The following is a 23,819-nucleotide window of genomic DNA, read 5'->3' as shown; positions in this document are numbered from 1 at the left end:
AAAAACAAATACTTGCGAATACAAGTTAATTAACATTGCGTTTCAGAAATTAATTAATCAAGTCAAGTAACTTCCGAATATTATTTTCTTTGTTATTTTTGGCCAAGTGACGTTGACTTGCATGTACTTATATATGTGTTACTATCTCTTGTTTTTGAGTTTTGACTTCTAATTATTCCATTTACTAGCTTATGATCAATCCATAATTTTTGTGAATTAAAATAAAAATTTGTCATTATTCAGTTACGGTTACAGAGGGATAAGTCGAGAATATTATCGAAAATTAATATTTTTCTCGATACAAAACTTGTTAACTCATTAATTATCATTTTTAGGTGTTATAAATTAAGTGCTTACCACTAGAGATACTTCAAAGAAAAATGTTCCTTTCTTTGGTCACATGATGAGATCAAAGGCTATAAACCTATAAGACATACCAAATAATAAATACAAAATATGGGTCGTAGTTACTAAGACTAAAAATTTAGTTTGATTCGTATAACATGATTAATGATACTGGGGAAAGTGATGATCACATGAAAAGCTAGACCAGCTCAACCCTAAAAAAGCTTATTGCAGGCACATTAATTAATTTTATTGCCCAAAAATTTGGAAACGTTATGGGAAGGTCCCCACACGTGGAGAGTGAAAGAAGAAAAAAAGAAGTGAAGACAAATAAAAATGAAGGGAAATTACCAAAGTCTTTGTTTTAGTGTGAGTGATATAGAAAGAGAGAGAGAGCGAAAGAGATAATTAGAGGGATGGCAAAAAGGAATTGCCCAGTCGGCGCATATCAACATCTTGTTCACGCCCTTCTTCAATTAATTCATTTCACTAAGTCCCTTGCACATTGCTTTCAAGTGTCAACATAACATGCATGTATGCACTTTTATTATAATTGTTGTCACATGACCACCCTATAATATAGATGCTTTGATTATTGCTTATTATTCATGAAATTAGATATATATACTAGTGCGAAAAAATGAAATATTCTTTGGTACAGAATTGGGAAAATTCTCCATCAACTAAGAATAATTCTTAATGCATATTTTTGGAACATCTCTCAATTCGTAAATTAATTTTTGAGTATGAGTTATGTTTTATAAATTTTTATGAGATATTAGGTCAAATGGAATTCATCTATGAGTGGACAGATTGGTCTGTATTTAAAAGGGATCAAAGAAATAATTTTATATTAGTTGAGAATAGTTCTTGAATTTGGAGCAATTCTCAATTTATAAGTTCACTTTTAAGTAACTCAAGAACTATTCATAGTTGATTGATATTATCTCTTTAGTAATTCACATTTTTACAAAACGATTATTTGAGCTGCTTATAGATAACTGATTACAAAACAATAAAGAGTTTCATGCATTGGAGTTCAAAAATTTTTGACATTTTCTAGCAGCTAACAAACGTGTATACTAGAGAACGACTCGTCATAGAAGTAACTTTTTTTCTTTTTAATTTTAGTTATTGAAAACTTAAAAGACAAAAGAATGGTCTTTACATATAGAATGGTACCTACAAGTTGCAGGAATGACAGAGATGAAGAAATAGTTGTAATTGTCTAATAAGGCAAGGTATCTTGGAAATTTCAGCATGTGGCACATGAAAAGAGTTCAGAATTCAGTCTCATACATGAATGACTTGCCGCTTACATCAAATTCAAGTACGCAATAAAGTCGTAAGCACTTATAATTAGTCCTTTTTGAAACAGAAGAGAAACATCAGATTAATTTGGTTAATCAGAATAGATGAAAGAAGCCCTATTGGGCGGCACAAATACAAATATAAAGCTCCATATGACAAAAATTTTAATAACAACAAGATTACATTTATGCTTAATATACATGATGTATTTTTTTAACTAAACTATCCTCCTATGAAAACAATTATTCTGCTATTAAACTGTAATAATCGTACAAGAGAAATTTTTATTAGTCTGATCCAATTTTAACATTTAACTACTGATAACATCAACTATTGTAGGTGAAGATCTCATTCAATTTAGAAATAAAATTATTCATAGCATACGTAAATACACCTCAAAGGATGATATCACTTTAATTAAATGTTTAATCAAGTTTGGCCAAAAAGGGCGAAACAAATTTTGTTCATTTACGATGAGAATGATAGAGTGTCTCTTCTTATCTCCTATCATTCAAAATAAAATAAAATAAAATAGTAAATTGTTCTAAGAGATGGATACTTAATCAAGTTCTTGTAATTTGATGTTACCGACGTTAAAATGTCAACTCTAGCTAGATATACTGACATTTTGTTTAGGGCATATTTCGAGGATTGTTATCATCTATATAATGCATTAGCAAAGTATGCTTATTGTTGTCTGAATGGAAGAAATCCCAAGCCAATTTGGTTATTATCTTTTAGACTTAGATTAATAAAAGTTTTCTATTTAAGAAAGAAAAAAAGGTAAATTCTAGGCAGATCTACTGCCAATAAAAGGAGAGCTCAAACAATATTATTGTACACACATTACAGAGATATTTATTATAAAAGGCCAGGATCATGTATATAGGTGATTATTTTAGAGGTAGTTAATTGATTGCTCATCAATTTCTCTGCATTTTGATCATGTTAATTAATATCAAATGAAAGTTTGATAGAGAATAACCATTGGTACTCTCGATCAATGACACAACTCCGAAAACCATCTTTATTATCTAAATTAATTAAATTCTATGTATAGCAATTCAAAATATAAGGTTGAATTAGTAATCTTAATGATCTTTATTTGCATAACCCGATTAGGGTATGCACAACATTCAGCATTTAGATCAGTTATCACCATTAGTAATCTTAATGATCTTTACTAGCAATTAACCAATCAAAAAACACAATTGGGTTGGGCCAACTGGATCTAAAGATCCAAAATTGGCCCAGATTACACTAAATGATTATCAAAATAATTGCTTTGGTAAACGGCTGATCCGCAACATTGTTTTCGTGGATCCTAAGTACCCTATCAGATGTTATATATTATATGTACGAAAGAATAAACAATACAATTTCAAAGAAAAGATCAATCAGTTGACAAAGTCACTTGTAAATTTGTCCAAGTCGCGAAACGACAGTACCACAGAATTTTAATTACACTAATTAACCTTTAAAATCAAGCTGATGAGGCTGTTCATGATTGATGCCTTTGAAAGCAAAAGCTTTATCCATCATTTACCTAAAATATGTTTTTAATTTTCTTTTAAGTTTTAATGTAGGCTATGTAGCATTAGCCAACAACATCAACATCTACATCCTTTTATATGTCGTTGAAACAACAACCTTCTATAGGAAAATTCATTTTAAGTTCTAACAAATGGGAAAAAAAATTGGGAGTTAAATTCAAGATCAAATTTTATTTAGTTACTAATTTCAATCCAGCTGACCTTGGACCGTGCTTTCTAGGATTAATCAATGAACACAAATAGTTTAATCCGGCTTGCTTTGTGGTAGCAAAGTATTGAAATCGATTAGAAACATTCCAAGTTTCAATTTTAAATTGACCAATAGAAAAATGATCCAAGATTTAGATATATAGGGTTCAATTAATCAAAAAGAGTCTTGATGTATGAATTTTTGCGGCAAAGAAGGTACAAAATGTCTGGGAGTTACCGTAGTACACCTAGCTAATACAGCAGTTACGTTGTTGTCATTGACGCCCTTCTCCTTCCATTTGTCAGACATTGTAGCTTATTAAGCTTAAATTATTATTTTGTTACTACGATCGACTACAATAACAAATCTTGAGTTATGTGTAACGGCAGCCGATTTGATTGAGGAAATGGTCAATGCTTAATTAATCTTCTGCCGTCTTAAATTCAAAGAACAACCAGCTAATAAGCATGTAGCAATAAGATTGTTGATCACTACAGGACATATATGTGTTCGGGACTTTTGCATTAAAGAAATTATCTAGTGATTTACATCCGTTTACTCTTTTTGAACTGCTCATCCCTGCCCTTCTCATCTCTGTAATTAGACATTTAGTGAGTCAATAATTTAGGCTTTTGCATTAAATGAAATTATGAGATCGGAACATATGGATAATTTGAAAAATAGAACTTAGTATTTGATGGAGGTAGATGTTGACATGAAATAATGCTTAATAAGTTACCCTAGATATAGCATCCAATGTACGTTCACACAAAAATAATGCCTCTTAAAATTTTTGAGAATCAACGAGTTGATGATACCAAGAAGTATACTGGGTTAGTTTCATTGAAAAAGTTATATTCAGTAACCCTTCCTTACTAGCAACTAACCATATGGAGTAAATTGTGAAAAATAACTCGGTTTCTGTATAATTTTCTTTGTTTTCTTGTAGTCCATAGTTCTTAACATCGCTATTCCCTCTATTATATATGAGATAGTGTTCACATGTGCATAATATCATATTGCAATGACAGTTTCATTATTTCTCTAGAATTTGAAAGAGAATTACTTTTCCTAATTTCTGCTCCTTTTTTAATATATAACATTGTCTTATAAAATATTATTAGTGGCCAAATTTTACAAAATATATAGGATGTGCGTTCTAATTGAGTCATGGAGAGACTTGAGAGACTTGCCAAAAAAGTGTCGTATTAAGAAAGTTGGCTAGATGCAGTATGCATGAAAGCTACATGAGCACAATAAGTAAGCAAATCAAAGTTATAAAGCGATATATGATATAGAGAACAGAGAGAGACAGATTAAAAGGAGTTTAAAATTTACCAAAGATGGATCCAACCACAGCCGACTCAATGCAAAATTCCAAAAGGAAAATGCCAAGGAAGTGTCAATGAACAAAGCCAATGTCATCAACTTGCCCTTAAAGCTTCCCTATTTCCTCTCTCTCTCGCCCCCCATTTTCACATTTCATAAATTTTTAATTCTGCAAAAATTGTAGCGCAAATTATCTAGGGTTTTGGGCATGGACTCATCACAGAAACAAGTGGGTTCCGATCACTCATCAAGTGATGAAAACGAAGTCAAGGAATTAGACACATCAAGTGCAAAAAGATCATATGAGTGCACTTTCTGTAAGAGAGGCTTCACCAACGCTCAGGCTTTAGGTGGGCACATGAACATACACCGCAAAGATAGAGCCAAGGCCAAGCAAACTACTGGTCCTTCTTTTATTACAAGCAATCCGATGCTGATTCATGAAGATTACATGAACCCTAGATATATTGCACCGATTTCAAGTGACACATCAAGGCACTCTCCGGTTTTTGAGTCTCAAAGGAACTATCTCAGGTACTACCAACCATCAGCATCTAGCCCTAGAAACCCTCCTGCTTACAATGTTCCGAGGTCAGAGTCTTTGAGCATGATGAATGAAGATCAGCTTTTGGGTGCCAATTTGAGCCTGGGAATTGGCCCTTCATGCGTTGATGAAGATAATGAAGTGATGAGGAGGGGAACTGTGGAAGAAGCTGGACTCGATTTGGAGCTTCGTCTTGGTCGTAATAGGTAAGCTACTGTTTCATCATTATACATATATGGTTATAGTGTACATAGAAGGAATTCAATCAAAGGATTCCTGTTTCATTGAGCCAAATTTGAAGTATATATTTTGTATGGGGTGTTTATAGAGAGAAGCTTTGGCATTGCATTATTAAACCCTCTCTTTTTTGGATCTTCTTAATGAATCATATAATAATGTCTATTCTTCTGTATTGGTCAATTGAAAAGCTGCTTCAAATATCGGTGAAACTCGGGTTTCCATTGATGGAAGTGCATTAATAAGAATATGGCATATTGCAGATTCAACAATGTGACCGAGTAATAAGTTCAACCAACTATTGCTTTTTTAAATATCATGGTGCTAGCTAGAGTACAGAGAAATAGAGGCCCTATGTATAGGTTACAGTAGACTCATGTGCTTTGAGTTACACTGGGTTATAGAGGCATTACAATTACATACTCCATTAATCCGATGACCTATTGATTTCAAGAACCTACTGATCATTTGATCATTAATTAACACTTGATTATTACAACTAATAGTTTTAACAAAGAAGAAATTTCTGGACTAGCCTTTGAAAGAGGTCGGGTAAATCCTCGACTCCTTGGAGATGTTTTAACCTTCTTTAGCAAATCATGAACAGTCAAAGCATTCAGCTTTATTTCGTCCTTATTCCATGGTGCTAATTCCTACATTAAGACTACAGTACTACACCTACGGTAGGGCATATATATGATTTTTTTTTTTTTTATCATCAAGTGCTATATTTTGATATGATTTTGAAGCTAGCTAGAGAGGATTGATTATCTCCAAAGTATTTTCTTTATTTATATGAATCAATCCGATCCCGTTTTCCTATTTAACCAATGTCAAATGCCTAACACAGTGAGATCTCTAGCCATCATTTTTTGGGGTATAATGCTTATGCGTGGAAGCCCCAGTCATAAAATATATTTGCATATAAGTGAGAAAATATTCCTGATTTTTACACTCTATCTTGTTGGATTCCATCATAAGTACTCTCTCATTTGATTATTACCACATACACCTCTCAACTAATCAAGTAATAATTCAACTAATGAAACAGTATATACTGAAAGTATTCAAGATTTTTCCACATTTATAAGTAACATAAAAACAACGAAAACGAACAGTACATGTCTTTTCTTTTTCTTTGATTTTTAACTTTTAATTTTGTTTTCTTGGCTTCTTCCAAAAATCACCTTATAAGAATTTGGAAATAGTAAATAATGTACTATAAAAAGCACTCCCTTTGACTCTAGAGCAGCCAAGAATGAGACCATATTTGGTATTGATAGCTGCGGAAAAAAATTGTAGTTATAAAATAAAAATTACTTATGTAATTTAGAATTAAGTTGAATTTTTTTCAACACTTGCAGGGGCGAAGGTAAGAGTGGGCTAACCCGGGCTGCAGCCCGAGTAAGCTTTTTTTTTTTTTTTTTTTAAAGTTAAGTATAATTTATAAATTTAACTTTATTAATACTTAAAAAAAATAAATAAATCTAATAGCCCACCCCATAAAACAATACTAGCTTCGCCACTGAACACTTGTATAATAAAAACTTATCATCTCTTTACCATTTTTGTCAAAATTATTATTTAAAATTTATATTTACCACACACCGTAAACTTTTATTTCATACTTATAATTTCTTTTTTTAACAACAATTATGACTTTTAAACTACAATACCTTAATTTCAAGTAGTACTTTAAAGTTTAAACTTCAAACAAGCCAATCAAACCTGACAATAGGCATATAGCTAATAGGTTATGCGCAACCTCTGCTTTTTGCTTAAGTTTAAATGCTGTATCTTCAAAAACCATGATAGTGAGGAGTTAATTATTACTAAAATAAAACGAAAGCGTGATCAGATTTAAAACTTCTCTCAATACTATATTACGCAATATACTAATTAGCCAGTGATTAGTCTCGTAACAGACTTGGATGTGTTCCAGTTCCAGAACCCATGTTAAATTAACCCTCCAAAGATAGACACGGGCTGGATACTTTGGCCCCCCTTATTTCGTTGGGCCTAACTAAATCCCCCGTAAATTTTCTCTTAACACTTTTAAAATATGTGATAAACTAAATTACAAAAGAACAAAAAAATTTCTTTTCTATTTTTTTTTTGGTTGGGGGGGGGGGGGGGGGGGGGGTTGGGTGAATTTGGTTAATAAGGTTTATTCTTTCTTTTTTTTAGTAAAAGGTTTGGATGGAGATGAGAAATCTCATTCATTAAATTTTTATTATTACTAAAACTCAAGTGAATGTGGGATCAAACTAATCTGAGTTACGGCAATGAGACAGTCAAATTAATATGATGATAAGTCAATTTTAACCATCAATGATGATTAAGAAGCCTAAATAATAAAACCGAAGATTTGAGATAATTTAATTTGTTCGATCGATTGTGAAAATTACTGATTTATTTAAATTCTAAGCAGACAATAAGGAGTTTGATTGTTATTTACCCCACCCCACTTAAAATTTTATTGGGTCAAATGTGGCCCGACCAAACTGCCTGCTTATAACATTTTAGCAACGACAACAGAAATAAAATCATTAAATTGTAACTAATATGTAAAAATAATGCCCCCACAAAACCATAAAAATCCAACCACAATTACCCCACCTTAGGTCACTCTGGGACCGAATGTATACAAGGTTATATAATGTCATTAGTCGCTTTGATTAAATCGGGCATTTACTTTTTGGGTTCTGTCTCTCTTCATATAACATTATAAAAAGGCCTTTAAAATATTCATTAGACTTTCTTTTTTTTCTTTTTGGGGTGTGAAATTAGCATAATCTCCGAGTTTTGTTTGAAGTGAAAAAAGATTAACTTAGCATCGATATTATAATTCATAAGCTTCATGCAGTCGTCGAATTGTGATTATCGAGGAATGTGCTGAGTCTGCTGACTTCAAAATCAACATGTACACATTGAAACCTCATTGGATTTCGTCTGTATATTTTCTCTAATGAATTGAATAACGTTTAACTCACAGGCATAAGTGAGAAATGAGAAAATCTTTGAAAAAATTTCCTGCCGACTGCCGACAATGGATGCTCTATTTTTTCTATTTTTCTAGACGTGTTATTATATATATATATAAGCTTTTTTAAAGTAATTTAGACGGTAACCCAACTGCTTCCCCACCCATAGAATGGACTTTAAACCCTATATGGCTATATCTATTATTTTCAACTTAAAATATTTTATCAAACTCTAATGTGCATATAATTTATATATCGGAAAAACCCACGAGATTTCTCTCTGTTTCATTATGTTGATTAATGGTTGTTTTATGGCAAAATAATCAAAATTTATCTTTTTTTTTTTTTGGGACGAAATTAACAATTCTCTTTTATGTTTTAACACTCACTATAACTTACCTAATGTTATAATGCTAAACGGTATGATCCATTTCTAAGTGAGAAAAGTTAAGGCAAGCATGAAGATGAAGACAATAATAAATCACTGAGAAGTTAAGATTGATGATCAATAAAAAAAATCCCAATGATTATAATTTGAGCATCTTCTTTTAATATTTGCAATCTTTATATAAATAGAAGCATTTGTACTCGTGAATAAATAAAAATAACTTTTTAAAATCTTTTTTCTATTGCTCTTTAGAATCTTTCATTTATAACGTAAATGCATCATTAACAATAATTTTGAAGTAAAAAAAAACCAAATAATTAATAGTTAATAGAATATTATTATTCTTAGAGAGTTCTTGTGGATTTTAAAATGTGAAAGCTTCATGTCACCAATAAAAAGAACAAAAATAGAGTGGCTTCGCTCAATTTCTCTAAAAAATCATGATTAGAGGAATTTGATAGATTTCCATAATATTTTCCGTGGTCATTATTGATTTATGTACACATAAAAATCGTTTGTGTCGCCACAAGTGATGCTCTAATTAATCAATGAATTGTTGTTAGCTAGTTATAAATGTTGGTAATTAATAAGCTGAAGTCCTAGGTAGCTAGACTGAACTAGATATTTTCAAACCAATTAATAATGAATGAATTCAAAGTTCGTATAATTATTTCATCGATTTCAAAATTTCCATCAACCAAACACTCCCGTCCCTACACCCCCAATCACAACTAATCGATTCTTTTTACATTCCATTCCACCACAAGTAAAATTAATTTTTGATTTCTTGCCAAGTTCTTTTTTTTTTTTTTTCCTCTTTCATAATAAAGTCATAATTTTGGACACCTTTTTTGGCTTCAAACACATGGGATGTATGCTCACGTATGGCAAAATTGGTGTTTGAGCATGTGCGACTCACAGCTTTTGCAAGAAACGGACCATCTCCTGTGCAGCACATGATTTGAGATCTTGACTTTCTTCAATCACCCTCTTCCCCATACTTGTTCATGGAGTTGAGTTGGATATATGATGTACAAATTGAGGGCTCATTTGAGAGTGTAGTGAGGTAGTTGGGTTGTCAAAGCTTAACTACTAAGGTATTTGATAACATTTATAGTTGGGTGTTGGTAGCTTAACATTTTTTTTTTCAACTTGTACTCCACAGCTATAATTTTTACTCCACATCAGCTGCAACTTAAAAGGTACAGCACCTCACTTTCAAACATACCCTGATTTTCAATTTTTCATACTTCCTTTGTTACCTTACGAAGTAGATATTTATTACACAGGAATTTCTTGTCCACATTCGTATGGTTTAAAATAACACAATGTTAGATTAAGTTTTGGTAGTAATATTTAGTCCTCAATTTATATTTTACAACACGATAAATTTCTCTCAGTCTTTAAGTTTAGATGTCAATTTTCAAATGATCATTGTATCCTGTTGTTACTCCTATTAAATGTTTTTTTTTATTTGTATGAGGAGTACTGGTAAATATTATTCATGATTTTTTTTGTTTGTCCTCAAAAAATAATATCAGATTATACTAACCAAAAAAAATATATTTAAAGTCATTTCAGAAAATATGATGAGCGACTAAAAATTAATACCTAATCTTAAAGATTTGAAGAAAAAAATTATTTTTTTAAAACATGCCAACGTCGGCACTCTGATGATTTTCATTTATGATGACAGTGGGTGACGGAGCTCATATGGTTTAAGTTATGAGGCCACTGTTAACTTGCAATAATTAATAATTAATTATCTGGTTTAAGAAACAAGGAAATTAATCAACAACAAGAATCATGTTGTCTGTCCTCAAAGAGTTTTGAGCCCACAGGAGTATGATGGAAAATGCTCGAAACAAATATGTTGACTTAAAATATTTGCCATACAACGTACAGGGCCCTGAATCGAGTTAATATCAACAGAGAAAAAATTAAAAAAAAGATAGATAAAACAAATTTACTTTATAAGTAAGCTAAGGTTTGCTACATATATGCATGAACCTTGCCTTTAATCAGCCCACTTTATCATCGATGATAGAACAACAATTTGACAAATATAAATAAATATCTTGATAATAAAGTCTCTATGACAAAACCTAACTTTCATTCTCATCCACTACCTGAGTAAACAAAAACTTTGGCTGCCGTTGAAAAAGCAAATTAATTAGATTTGTTCTTAATTTCGTTTTTCGAATGATGATTCATCTCCCCTTTGCACTTTGCTTTATGAATTATAACACATATAACTGAACTATAAATTAAAAAGGCAATGAGATAGATTCCCTTCTCTTACCCCACAATTTCATAATCAGCTTAATTAATCTTAAGTATTTAGTTCATGCATGAAAATGATACAAAAAAAAAAAAAAAAAATCTAGTACGACTTGAAACGATTTAGTTAACGGATGAAACAGACTCATTTTCAGTGATTCCACATCCCTTTTTTTGAAAAAAAAAATAAATAAAGTTTACCATTTAGATCATTAAATAAAAAAAAAGTGATTATCATATCACTTCAGGAAATTTTTTCTGTTGGATTTTTTTTAAAAAAAAGTAAACTAATAAAGCCGTAAAACGGACGGCATTTTAAATTTATTGAGATATGGGGTTTTTTTTATGACATGAGACTATTGCTCAAATTACAACTCATATTACATGAGAGTATAACTGATATGTACAATCATATATATATATACTGAGACCTGTTGACATTAATGCTGATATGGCACCGCTCAGATTTTTAACCCTCTCAATATATTCGAGGGACGTCAACTCCCAGCCTGGGAGAAAGACTGCCTTCACTCAAGCTCTGAGACTCCAAGGAATGACATTTAAATTAAACTCTTGCAATGCGTCTGCGGAGGCTCGAACAACTTCCCTCACATTTGTGAGGGAGTGGCTCTAGCCACTTGGGCTTAGCCCAAGTGGTTTGTATTGAGATATGGGTTTGAAAAAAGAGTTTGGCTACAATCCCAATCTCAACTAATATAATAATTTATTTGTAGCTATAATATTAATCATGCATTAACATTTATCATAGTGAGAAACAAAATTATAATTCATGAAAATTAGTAAATATCAATAACTTACAAAATATAACAGTTGTAAATAGATTTTTACTATCATTGGGATTCAAATGTAAGAATAATCGTTAGAATCTTTAATGGGACATTAAAAAAAAAACACAACTATTATTTATGAGAAAGTGTATGTGGTTACTCCAATTTTTTTTTTTTGAAAAATTCGAAATAATAGGAGACTCGACAGGCAAGAGCCATGCCCTTCGATGGAACAACTAGTATTTACAGTCAGATTATATTAAGTATTTTCAAAATTTTAAAAATAAAATAATTGATGAAGGATTAAAATTAATCCCCATAATATTTTTATGTAGGCTGAAACAAGTACTTTCCTATTCGACCAAAGGCTGATTGGTTTAGCGCAAGATATTTGAAAGAATTCAATTTGTATTCGGAGTAAATTAACATTCGAATCCAAACTGTTTTATGGTTTCTTAAAATGAAACATTGTTTTATCCATTTACTTTGAATAGGTCCTTAATATTTATTTAAAATTTAAAATGACTGAAACTCCCTCTAGCTTTAAGTTTTACCAACCGCAATTCAACATCGTAAGGATACTATGGTCATTTGAACGTAAAATACGGACCTATTTAATACAAACAGCTCATTTATACCTTGTATCATAAATTGTAACAAGCTAAGGGGTCCAAAGGTTATTAAACCCATTATGATTCAGGAGACAACAAAAAATTTGAGAACATGGGATAATTTGAAAGTTGAAGACACAAAGGTCCCAATCCTTGACCTCAAAACACACCAATCTTGAGACATATGGAGTTTAATCCGACCAAAGGTTTACTGCCGCCACTATGTTTTTGACAAAAAAAATATTAGCATTAATTTCAAAGAAATAACCATGAAAGTTTTGAAAATACAGATGATGACGACGACGACTTGAGAACATGAATGCCGATAAGCCGTTTAGTTAGTTCTTGAAGCTTCTTTAACAATAGAATTACAGAGTCGGGAGGCTCATCAAATTTTAATTATGATCTTTCTCGAAGGCGCCAATTCAATTTTACTTGTAATAAGCTCTATCAAGAAGGTGGTTCGGACTTAAGCTTGTCTGAAATGGCACGTAATCGGTAATCCAATAAACACGTGTTTCATGTGATATTTGAATGAATAGGGGAAAAAAAACAATTACATATTACTTATATAGTTAGCATAATTGATAGTAATACAACAGTGGAGTTTTATATTTATTCTTTCATTTACCAAGAAAGTTATAATAACACCTCATCCAGAGGCGGATGCTGCACATGACCAGTGGGGGCTCAAAAAATTAATTAAAAATAATGATAGCCCACTGGCCAAAAAATTTTTTTTTTTTAAAAAAAAATTAATTTTCTAATTAGCTCCATTAAATTTATTAAAATAGCCACTATAAAATATAAACCCCATAAAATTTAAACTTTGACTATTAATAAATATAAAAACATATATTTTAATTAAAAATAATGATAGCCCACTACTCAAAATATTTTCTATTCTAAAAAATATGGTTAATTCTTCCAGTCTATATAATAATAGTAGAACAAACGTTTTCAGTAATAAAACTGATGAAGAATCATCTTTGGAATCGGATGGGATACGTGATAGTTTGGTTGTTTATATAAGAAACAATAAATTTAATAATATTAATAATGAGTTTATTGCATAATATTTTTAAAATATAAAAATGCGTAGAGATTAATTATAAATGTTTTATATATGAAAATTTTAATTTTTTATATTTTACTATTATTTAATTTAGCCCCCGATAAATTATTTTTCTAAATCCGCCACTGACCTCATCCTCGGGTTACGTTAATACCGTTAATTTTATATAATTTTTTGTAAGTCATGGAAACTAATTAAATTCAAGTTCAAGTGTTTTTATGTTTTTTTTTTTAATTGGTGAATTTTGAGTTAAAGATTGGGAGTGCATCACGATAACAAAAGAAGATAAAAGACTTGAAGGATATTATACTTCTCTTCTAATATATCTTATATATGTATGTATGTATATGTATATTTCTACATTCGAGTGGTAACCTCTTTGTATAAGAGAAATACTGAAATAATCATTAGTATAATTAATTTAGGAAAACTTATTTCATATCTTGTGGGATTAGAGTTTGGTGAGGATTAGAACTTATTTTGTTTTATCTTATTTAGATTTAGGACATATTATTGGATGCAGTCCTTCAACTCTTTGGGCTTGAGGACTCATTTTTTTTTTTATCAGGTTAAGTTAGGTAAAAATAAATTTAAAATAAATCTATTTTAAATTATAAAAATTAAAATAATGTGGTAGAACCTTAAGCCTAGACCAATGGTCGTCAGAATCTATCTAAACTGTTTAAAATGATGAAAATTACTCCCACATCACATATTAAGAAGGAGATTTGGATTCTTAATTTTAATAATGAGACGAGAAAGTGTCTATCACTATATAAAAATAGTGAATTAATTGTAAGTGCAAATACTAAGCAAGAACATTTTCGAATTCAAATTGTCTCCCACAAGAGTGATGGCTTTAAAAGAGATATTTTTAATTGTCAAGAGTTGAGAGACCCGGCAGGCCATGGCCTTAGTCAAAAACAATGGGTGGGATTACAGTGCCAGTATTGAGAAAGAGACACAATTACATGCAAGACGGTAAGGTTTCAGCTTTTGAAAAGGAGAATTAATTACTTGTACAAACAGAAACCATGTGCTGTGCTTAGTCACAGTAGGCAAGCAATAATTTGGTTTGTGCAATGGTGTGTGTACCAAATCAACAATAAAGCTTTAAATTGTCCAGTGAGTAATTTCCAAGAAAAGGGCAAATACAATGCTTTTTGTCTTTTGGTTTTATTTTACACAGTGGAAAAGAACATGGTCATAATAACGCAGCTTCATTATATAGGCTTTCATTGGCTTTGAACCCTAGATGCTCCGACTTTGACAAGTGACAGCAAAAATATCATATCGATCTCCACGGCAATGCAAATATTATGTTCATGGTGCAGTGTATGTATTAATTGTTTTTGCTTTGACTTGTGCAAAAACGTATGCTTTTGGAAAGCATCATCCTCTCTCGTACGTGATGTCTCACTTATTGCGTATGCCAATGAAATTTATCTTGATCACTAGAATTCATTCTTATGCGTTCTCGTGATCAGTCAACGAGAGGAAAAATGAAAATTCATAATATCTATCCATACATGCATGCCAGGAAATTAATTAAGATGCAGCCAGCTGTCGGGGAAATTCTGATTACTCCATTGATTTAATTTAATTTATTTTGACTTATAATTCATAAGTTACATCACTTGGCTGGTTATTATCTCATTAATTCGGCTCACTTTCTGAATAATTCTTTTCTCTGTAGAGAAAAAGGGGTTATGTAAAGACCCAAATGAATGGGGATGCATTGAACTGCCGCATTAATGGGAAAGTCAACAATCATACAGTCCCAAAATACATGCACATTAGAGTTCTTAATCTTTTCAAATTTCCCTTTCGAAATCATTCAACTGTCGATAAGCGTTATTATTGTGCGAACGAATGAAATAATAATAATAATAATAATAATAAACTTGAGAATATATATTCAAGATCAAAGAAAGAAGCTGGTTTCCTCTTTTGCTTTTAGGGCGAAAAGCATAAAGAAAATTAAACGAATGAAACAGGCACAGGCTGCCATTTTCCATTTGAACGAATGCTAAAAACATGCACACGTACAGAGCTATCCAACTGCTGATAAAGTGGGTTTTTTTTGTGCAAAAGAATTGAGAGTTCTGCAGACGTCAATTTATTAGTTCCCATTTTAGATGATAATAATGGCAATTCTTCTTTTTAATTCTGCATATTTTTCACGGAGAATGCGTGAACTTTATTGATATTTAATCTTTGAGGACAAAAACAAAAAAAAAGATCTATTATTATTTTAACTTTATTATTTTTACAAAGACAATTATTTACCCTTTTTTTTTCCATTAGTCATGCCTTTATAAATCATTTACACTGAAATATTATTACAGTATATACCATCAGAATTTTCCATCCAGTATTCATCAATGTAGGAATTAATTTGCCCCACAAAAAGTTTAATGAATGTGAACGTAATAGACTAATGGGCATGAATTTCTTGTTATCTTATTTTTATTTTGTGCTATGTTACAAATTATACTTTACACAATTTAAATCATTTTCATTGTAATAGTTCACGAAATTTGAAAGGAATTACGGTATTTGATAAAGCAGAATTTGTCCGCGTTTGTTGTAACCAGTGACATTGACCCTAGGACTCTTGATTCTCGTGAGTTTTTTTTTTCTTTTTTTTTTAATATTGATTTTACCTTTCAATGTCAACAAAATATTCACATTCTTCTTCACAGCAGAACACGTCATCTGTAAGTTTTATTATTAAATCAAATTTGTTAATCATGACGAATATATATACACGGATAAGGCTACGGTGCAACAGTGGCACCGTGCCACAGTTGCACCTAGCCGTTGGATGCAGTTGGATTGGTGGGATCCACTGACATCCAACTGCATCCAACGGCTAGGTGCAACAGTGGCACCGTGCCACAGTTGCACCTAAGGGGAATCCTATATACACAAAGAGAAGTTATAAAAAAAAAAAAAATTAGACTTCGAGGTTGTTGAATTTTTATTGAATAATTAAATTACTTAATGTGCGCTACTTTTTTTTTTTAATAATTTTACTTCGTTCTTCACATGATATAACTTTTTTTATTATTATTATAAAAAAAACAGAAAGTTTGAAGAAGGATAAGAAATCTTATCCAGTATAAACCCTTACACCTCACAAAGCTTTATAGTCAATTGAACTACGTCTCAGTAGGGTTTATAGGGCACAACCATAAAATACATTTTTTTTTTCTTTTCTAAAACTTGTAAATAACAATTAATAAATAATTTTTTTTTATTAAAATAAAAGCTTTACTTATAAATCTTTTAGTGAAAACTCTTTTTGAATGGCGCCTATTCCAAGCATACCCTTAATTTGACTCTATGTCCAAAAAAAAAAAAAAAAAAATTCTATGCTAGCTCAATTCTTGTGCTCATACCTGTCATGTGTATTATTTACTTCGTTGTATATTTTCTTTCCTTAGATAGCATAAGTGCATATAAGGGCACGCATAGGATGCTTCTGATGGGATTGTATTATATTGTATTGAATTGAATGTATTAAGATGGCATGTATTAAAATGGCTTGTTATATAAAATACAAAATAAATGGCACCGTGCTGTATTGTATTATTATCAATTGTCTTATATTTACTTTAATCATACTTAATCTTGAATACTGAAGTATTAACATTAGAATCTTTATCGTAATTATTCGCTCATGATATAACAAATATTATATTTGTACTTATCATAATCATCACTCAATATAAGCCAAGATATAAGTCGCATGGCCTTTTTTTTTTTTTTTTCAATTGCTCAAGTCATGACCATAAAAAAGGAATTCAACAAACAAATAGCAACCACCATATTTTTTTTAGAGCGACTAATGCATGATAATTATTTTGTGTCCAAGCAAAAATATGAACTAACCGTACATAGCGAATGAAAGAGAACCCATAAAACTTATGAAAATCTTTCATAAGAATGCAGAAGCAAGACCAAATTTTCTCTAAAATTGATGTGGATTTTTTTTTTTAAATTTTGGATAAAAATTTCCTAAAGTTAAGCGATGGAATTACCTTTAACAAAAGGATTTGATGAAAATTTATCCTTGAATTTGTTTTGAGAAGTAAGATAGAAAATGATCTAAGTTTTGGGTTCTTTTATGTTTGTTGTATTTTTAATTTTATTGACCAGGCTAATAAAGACCCTGGGGTTACCCACCCAAATCTGTATTAATTTCACTTTTTCATACAATACAAATCAATTAAATAAATTTACCAAACATTCGTTTAGAAAATAAATACAATATACACCCTCTTAATACATGCTGCAATACATGTCCATAGTGTACAATTTAATTCAGGAAAATATATATATATATAAGAAGAAATGATGTCTCAAAAATATTATTAAAATTTAGAAACAAGCCTAATAATATTGAAATTAGATTAGTATGATATAATAATATTATTGAAAATAAGTACACAAGAAGGGGCAGCCTTATTGCTCACTTTCTGTCTCTGACTACTTAAAGAAAACATGGGCATCGCTGCCTCCAGGACACGGCTACCATGCAGGGCATGAAATCCCTGTATGGTGCAGGGGCCAAACTTAAACCGTTGGATTCAGCTTGTTTGAATCCAACGGTTGTGGTTTTAATAAAAAAAAAAAGAGAAAAAATGAACAAAAACAGGAAAAAAATAAGGCAACCGGTTGAATCAAAATATTTTCCCCTCCCTTCCTCTCTTTCTCCCTCCCTTTCTCCCTCTCTTTCTCCTTTCTCCCCCCCGAACATTCCTCACACTGTCACGGTCTCGTTCTTGGTCACTCTCCCACTCCGGCTCACACTCCCGCTCCCACTCCGGCTCACACTCCCACTCCCGCTCTTGCTCACACTCAGGCTCCCATTCTCGCCGTTGTTGTTGCTGTTGGTCTTGGCTTTTCTTCCAACTCACACTCACGCCCGAACTTGCTCTCACTTTCGCTCTAGCTCCCGGCTCCGACTTTCACTCTTCTTATCAAGGTTACTGAACTTGAAACTTAGCCTTGTATTTGTTAAAGTGATTTAGATCTGTAATTTGTTATATTTGGGGAAAAGGATTTGTTAATGATAGTGTAGAAATATAATGCTTACATAATATTTGACAAAATGCCACAAAGAACTATAGAACTATTTGTCATCTTTTAAGATAATAGGTTAATTTTTTTTTTATTGACAAAATGCTGTAGGCGTGTTTTCAATTTTTTTTATAATAATTCGATGATGAAAAAAATTAGACTTGACCATTCGAGTGTGGTAGCTTTGTGTGATAGTTTGGCGTATGCATTCGTTTGATGCAAGATGCATTTCGGTTAATGCCCATCGCACGTGTGAGGTGTGTTTTGGTGCGATAGGCACCGTCGCACCAACACGTGTGGGAGAGGCAGTAATTGTTGTTTATTAACTGCTTTCTTGTAGATTTTACAAGAACACATGGAATCTGTTGATGGTAAGAGGAAAAAATCGAAAGAAAAATCATTATGGCAGGAAAAGCAAGCAGTGAAAAAAAAAGCATGGATATACTATTTGTAAGTATAATTTATATGCATTTATGTACCCATTATGTTTAAGGTTCAATTTTTTTAATTAATGTAACTTAAAATATTGATCACAGTAAGGCAGAAGCAAAACGACTAAGGCTATTAGGGGTAGAAAAGGTGGATAAAACGGTATGTAGCAAAAATAATGACCTGCTGGATATTCAATTTTCTCTTGCCTAAAATGATATGCCACTGATCGTATATATATTATCATTGTTGTAGGTTAGAGCTGATATTGCACAAAATTGGAAGAAACTAACCCCCGAGGAGAGGCATCAATGGATGGTTAGTAATATGAATGAGATATCTAGCTCAAATAGTAGTGAAAATAGTGGTACGAGTAAAAATATTAAGGAATCTGATGAGGAGAAGACTGATGGTGGCAACCTTCTATCTCGATGTCGTGTAGCCTCATTCTCCGATGTGGTTTCATCTTTTTCAAGTGACCAACAAGCAGCAGTGAATGAAACCGGCTTAGGAAGTCTACTTGACCTAAAATGTGGACGCTTAAGACAAGAGTTATGTGCAGCACTAATTCAACAATGTGATGTAGGTAGGCAAAGTATAATTCTACATGGGAAAGAATACAATTTAAGCCCTACAGTGTTTGCAACTATAATGGGGGTTAGAGATGGAGGCACACGTGTGGACTTAAATGACCAAGCAGTTGATATAACTGATTTGCGTGTAGTGTATAGTAGTGGACCTAGAGGAATTCATATAGCGGAGGTGAAAAAAAGGCTAATGAATACTTCAACTTCTGATGATGAATTTAAGATACTTTTTAGTCTTTTTGCGTTGGGAACCATTTTATGTCCCACAAGTGCAATATACATTAATCCGTTGTATCTTCGTGCACTGAAAGATACAAATTCAATTAGAGAAAAAAATTGGGCTAGTTGGTGTTTTACCTTTTTATGGGAAGGTGTGCAAAAGTTTAAAGAGAATAAAGTTAGCTCTGTTAGCGGCTGTGTTCTTTTCTTAAAGGTTCGTATTTAATTAAGAAAAAATATATTGTTTCTTGTTTCTTGTATTTTGCTTATTTCAGTGTATAACATACGTACTTTGCCATTGATGGACAGTTGTTCTACTTTTCCTCCGTTGTATATGATCGACCTTCTATTGATAGAACAATGTGTCCTATCAGTGTATGGAATAATGATGAGATTCGACGATTCTTGAAATGGCAAAAAAAGCTTGGTGGCATCAAAAGCAATAAGGTATAAAATACATGCATACTATTTTAATGAAATCAATTACCATATTTTTGGACTAAATTGTTATTATTTTATGAATTATTTTAGGTTTCGATGCGTGACCCTGATCGGCTTCATAAGCCTGAACAAGCAGAACCTCCTGGGTGGAACAATGCGAATAATGATGCTTTTCAGTTACTAATGGAAAGGTTTGGGTCATTCGTCGCACAAAACAAAGAGTCGTTCCAAACCATTGAACGGAGATTGGAAAATATAGAGAAAATATTGGGAGAGTTGACATCAAAGTATCACGGAGGATCAAGCAAACAACCAGTTGCTCCCGATCCACCTTCAAATGTGAAAAGTCAAAATCGTACATCTCCGGATGGAAAAACAATGTCAAAAACTGAAGGGAAAATGATTTTGGTCAGTGATGACGACACCGTGGATCGTAGAGTGAAAGCAAGTTTACGAGCCTTTGATGTTATGTTGGGCTGTATTGGGACTACTGCACATACTAGTGAAACTCCGCTCGATTCATTTCAATTTGATAGAGGACATGATCTCCATTTAACGCCAAAACCTCGAGAGGAGGGAGAGGTTTGTCTAAGCGATCTTTAGTTGTAATTTAGTTTTAATGATAATGAATTAATTTTGACCCTGGACATATATAGAATTTAGCTGAACCACTTGACACTAAGCAAGAGTTCCAGACCTCCACTAGCATGAGCGTACCAGCAACACGACCAGCACGGAACAGAAGGCCGGGACGATACCAACTCTCTCCTTATGATAAAGTGTCTCGGGGAGCGAAGGCTAAGTTTAAAGCTGGTCCTTTCCATGTAAATAACCCCCTTTCTCTTGACCAATTGAAGCTCATTCAATATGCATTTGATAAAGGTGGTAACGGAAGGTACTTGTGGTTTATAAGGCTTTGTATTTTTTATTCCCTTGTACATATATATTGATTAGCTAACACTTTATTACTTGTTTGTGTTTTCAGCGAAATCGTTGTCTCTACTGATGATCAATTTATCTCCAGGCATAATTTCATGAGCCTTTTGCCTAACACGGCTCTGAGTGGAGAGGTTTGTGGTGCATTGGCACGCACATCATCGTACTATATGTTTGGATGCTTTATTGCAAAATTAAATACTAAGTTCTCACTTATTGACCACTGTTTTAGATTCTCACCATGATAGCATATCACCTCACACTATATGAACGGGCTAAACGCAATGATGCACCAATAAACTGGTATTTACCGACAATATATGCAGTAAGTATCCACCACTATTATTTCTATGTGAATTGAAGTTGTTGTTTATCTATAATAATTTTCAAACATTGCTCTGTACAATAAGATATTTTTCAATACTTGTGCATTTATTGACATATCACTTGTTTACTTATTGTTCTTTTTTAGCAATCAGCACTTACCGTTGGAGCCGACGTTGATGGTTTTGCACAAGCAGCAAGTGTCGGAAAACCTTTCATGCTAGACTTTCAAAGGTGCCAAAAGGTTACTTTCTACACTCTCTACTGAGAACAATTTTACTTTTTGTAAAACATCTTCTATGAGAAAAATACTTATTTTTATTTGTTAGATTTATGTTCCAATTATCGATGGTGACTGATTTTTTTTGTTAGATTTATGTTCCAATTAACGATGGTGCCTTTCATTGGTTCCTGTTCATCGTGAATGTGAAGGAAGGCTATGGTGAGGTTTGGGACCCTCTTCCTGATGGTCGAAGTAATCGAAAACGCGAGCAACAAGCTGAACGCATAGTATGTTACATGTGTATATGTCGTTCCTCACTTTGGTGTAGGTTTTTATTATTCAATAATCTAATTTGCTATTTTGATTTGAACTTCGCAGTTACATTCTCTTGATTCCATTTTTCATTCAAAGTTACCTCCAAATGTCAAGCCATCAACGCGATTCATTTGGTTCCCTATTCGGTCTGGTGAGGGGGTTCCGAAACAACCAAATGGATTTGATTGTGGAATCTATGTCATCAAATTCATGGAGACTCCAGGGCTCATTCCTATCAAATCATATATGGTAACAATTAAAAATTTGAATAGAGATATTTTAACTCGTTGTCTCCTTATTGTATTGATCAAGTAAAAGAACTTATTACATAGTATGTTACATGCGTAGCATGATTCCCAAGATGTTCGTGGAAGACTAGCAGTTCAACTTATCGACTCGGCCTTTAATGAAGCACGAGCTGGATTGCTTGCTCAAGCAAACGTCACATTTGCTGAGCATGCTGCCCAGGCAAGGGCCATACCGTCTACGCTGAAGGCAAACACATATAGAATAGGCGCGAAAGCTCCAGGGAAAAGTCGGAAAAAAAATCCAAAAAGATTACGGTCGTAAATGTTAGGTCTTCTTCATTGGGTTCGTGTGAAATTCCACATTTTGTTGTAGGTTTAACTGTGGAATCATAATTGTTCATTTAGTGCACTGATTTTTGTAGTTTGACCACTAACATTGTTCTAATTAGTGTATTCAAATTAGTAAATGTCATGGATACTACTTCGAAGACACACACTCTATTTGTATAATATATTTTTGAGGATGACATAACACATACTACAATTGTGACGGTTGCTTCCCCTCACTATTGCAAGATTTAAAACTAATTGCAAAAATTTAAAAACCTCGCCCTAATAATCATCAGCATCTCAAGACAAGCACATTGCTTAAAAATTATCCAAACACATTAGGCATGATGGGAATGATTTTTCTAAACCCATTTGATGTCAAAACGGTTGAAAATGATGGCTTTTGGAGTGAGCAAGAGAAAAGATAAAACAGTTTGAGACAGAGAGAGATATCCGGTTTGCCGAAATGCCAGGCCGGATTCGTGCCAGAGCTCTCTGGAACGAATCCGGCCTGGCGGTTTCGGACAACCGGCAAGCCGATTTCGTGCCAGAAAAGAAAGATAAAATTGTTAACATAAATATGTTAATAATATTGATTTTGATGATAACAAATTTTATATGGTTTTTGACAAAAATATTGGAGCTATTTCTTTATAAACGAAAACCCTTTTTAATCATTGCCTTATTTCTTCATAAAAGATGGATTTTCAAATTAGAAAGAAATTCTCTGCAAAAACTTGTTTAAGATTGCAATTCTGGTCATTAACGGTGAACCGTTTATTTTAAACGGTTAACCGATTAAAGGCAGAGAGTAACACTTTTCCTAAACCTCTAACCGTTTATGAAAAACGGAAAATACAATAGATGGTGAGGTTACTGGAAGTTAACGGTAAACCGTTTTATTTTAAACGGTTAACCGATTATTACCAGAGAGCAACATATTGCCTAAGCTCTAACCGTTTACGCTTAACGGAAAACACCCAAGATGGGAAGGCTACTGGAAACTAACGGTGAACCGTTTATTTTTTTAACGGTTAACCGATA

The 23,819-nt window shown here is 32.4% G+C and overlaps 2 protein-coding genes across 9 annotated transcripts; both read left to right on the top strand.

Moving 5' to 3' along the window:
* The first annotated feature begins 4,776 nt into the window (after positions 1–4,776).
* Positions 4,777–5,635, top strand: LOC112495670 (transcriptional regulator SUPERMAN-like). The gene has a single exon (XM_025092398.2). The coding sequence runs from the start codon at positions 4,937–4,939 to the stop codon at positions 5,480–5,482; it is 546 nt and encodes a 181-aa protein (XP_024948166.2). The 5' UTR covers positions 4,777–4,936; the 3' UTR covers positions 5,483–5,635.
* Positions 5,636–18,378: 12,743 nt separating this feature from the next.
* LOC102615399 (uncharacterized) lies at positions 18,379–22,939 on the top strand. Of its 8 annotated transcripts, none has more exons than XM_052441737.1 (13): positions 18,379–18,628; positions 19,064–19,173; positions 19,408–19,470; positions 19,595–20,172; positions 20,268–20,405; positions 20,490–20,981; positions 21,056–21,294; positions 21,385–21,469; positions 21,568–21,660; positions 21,808–21,903; positions 22,032–22,169; positions 22,261–22,446; positions 22,546–22,939. In XM_052441737.1, the coding sequence occupies exons 3-13, from the start codon at positions 19,464–19,466 to the stop codon at positions 22,765–22,767; spliced, it is 2,274 nt and encodes a 757-aa protein (XP_052297697.1). In that variant the 5' UTR covers positions 18,379–18,628; positions 19,064–19,173; positions 19,408–19,463; the 3' UTR covers positions 22,768–22,939. The 8 variants fall into 8 exon arrangements, with proteins under 8 accessions (XP_052297697.1, XP_052297713.1, XP_052297682.1 ...); XM_052441753.1 differs by lacking the exon at positions 19,595–20,172 and adding an exon at positions 19,260–19,314; XM_052441722.1 differs by adding an exon at positions 19,260–19,314 and having other exon boundaries at positions 19,408–20,172; positions 21,424–21,469.
* The last annotated feature ends 880 nt before the right edge of the window (positions 22,940–23,819 follow it).

The sequence above is a fragment of the Citrus sinensis genome, chromosome 1 (assembly GCF_022201045.2).
Source record: "Citrus sinensis cultivar Valencia sweet orange chromosome 1, DVS_A1.0, whole genome shotgun sequence".
Classification (NCBI taxonomy): Eukaryota; Viridiplantae; Streptophyta; class Magnoliopsida; order Sapindales; family Rutaceae; genus Citrus; species Citrus sinensis.
Note: the sequence above shows the minus strand (reverse complement) of the source record. Positions and strands in the feature narration are given on the sequence as shown.

What these genes read in the sequence shown, in the direction of transcription:
- LOC112495670 (XM_025092398.2), top strand. Translation starts at nt 4,937, where the DNA reads ATGGACTCATCACAGAAACAAGTGGGTTCCGATCACTCATCAAGTGAT.
- LOC102615399 (XM_052441720.1), top strand. Translation starts at nt 19,079, where the DNA reads ATGGAATCTGTTGATGGTAAGAGGAAAAAATCGAAAGAAAAATCATTA. An exon ending in GATAAAGGTGGTAACGGAAG is followed by an intron (nt 21,295 to 21,384) that starts GTACTTGTGGTT and finishes TTGTGTTTTCAG; the next exon opens with CGAAATCGTTGTCTCTACTG. An exon ending in ATTTACCGACAATATATGCA is followed by an intron (nt 21,661 to 21,807) that starts GTAAGTATCCAC and finishes GTTCTTTTTTAG; the next exon opens with CAATCAGCACTTACCGTTGG.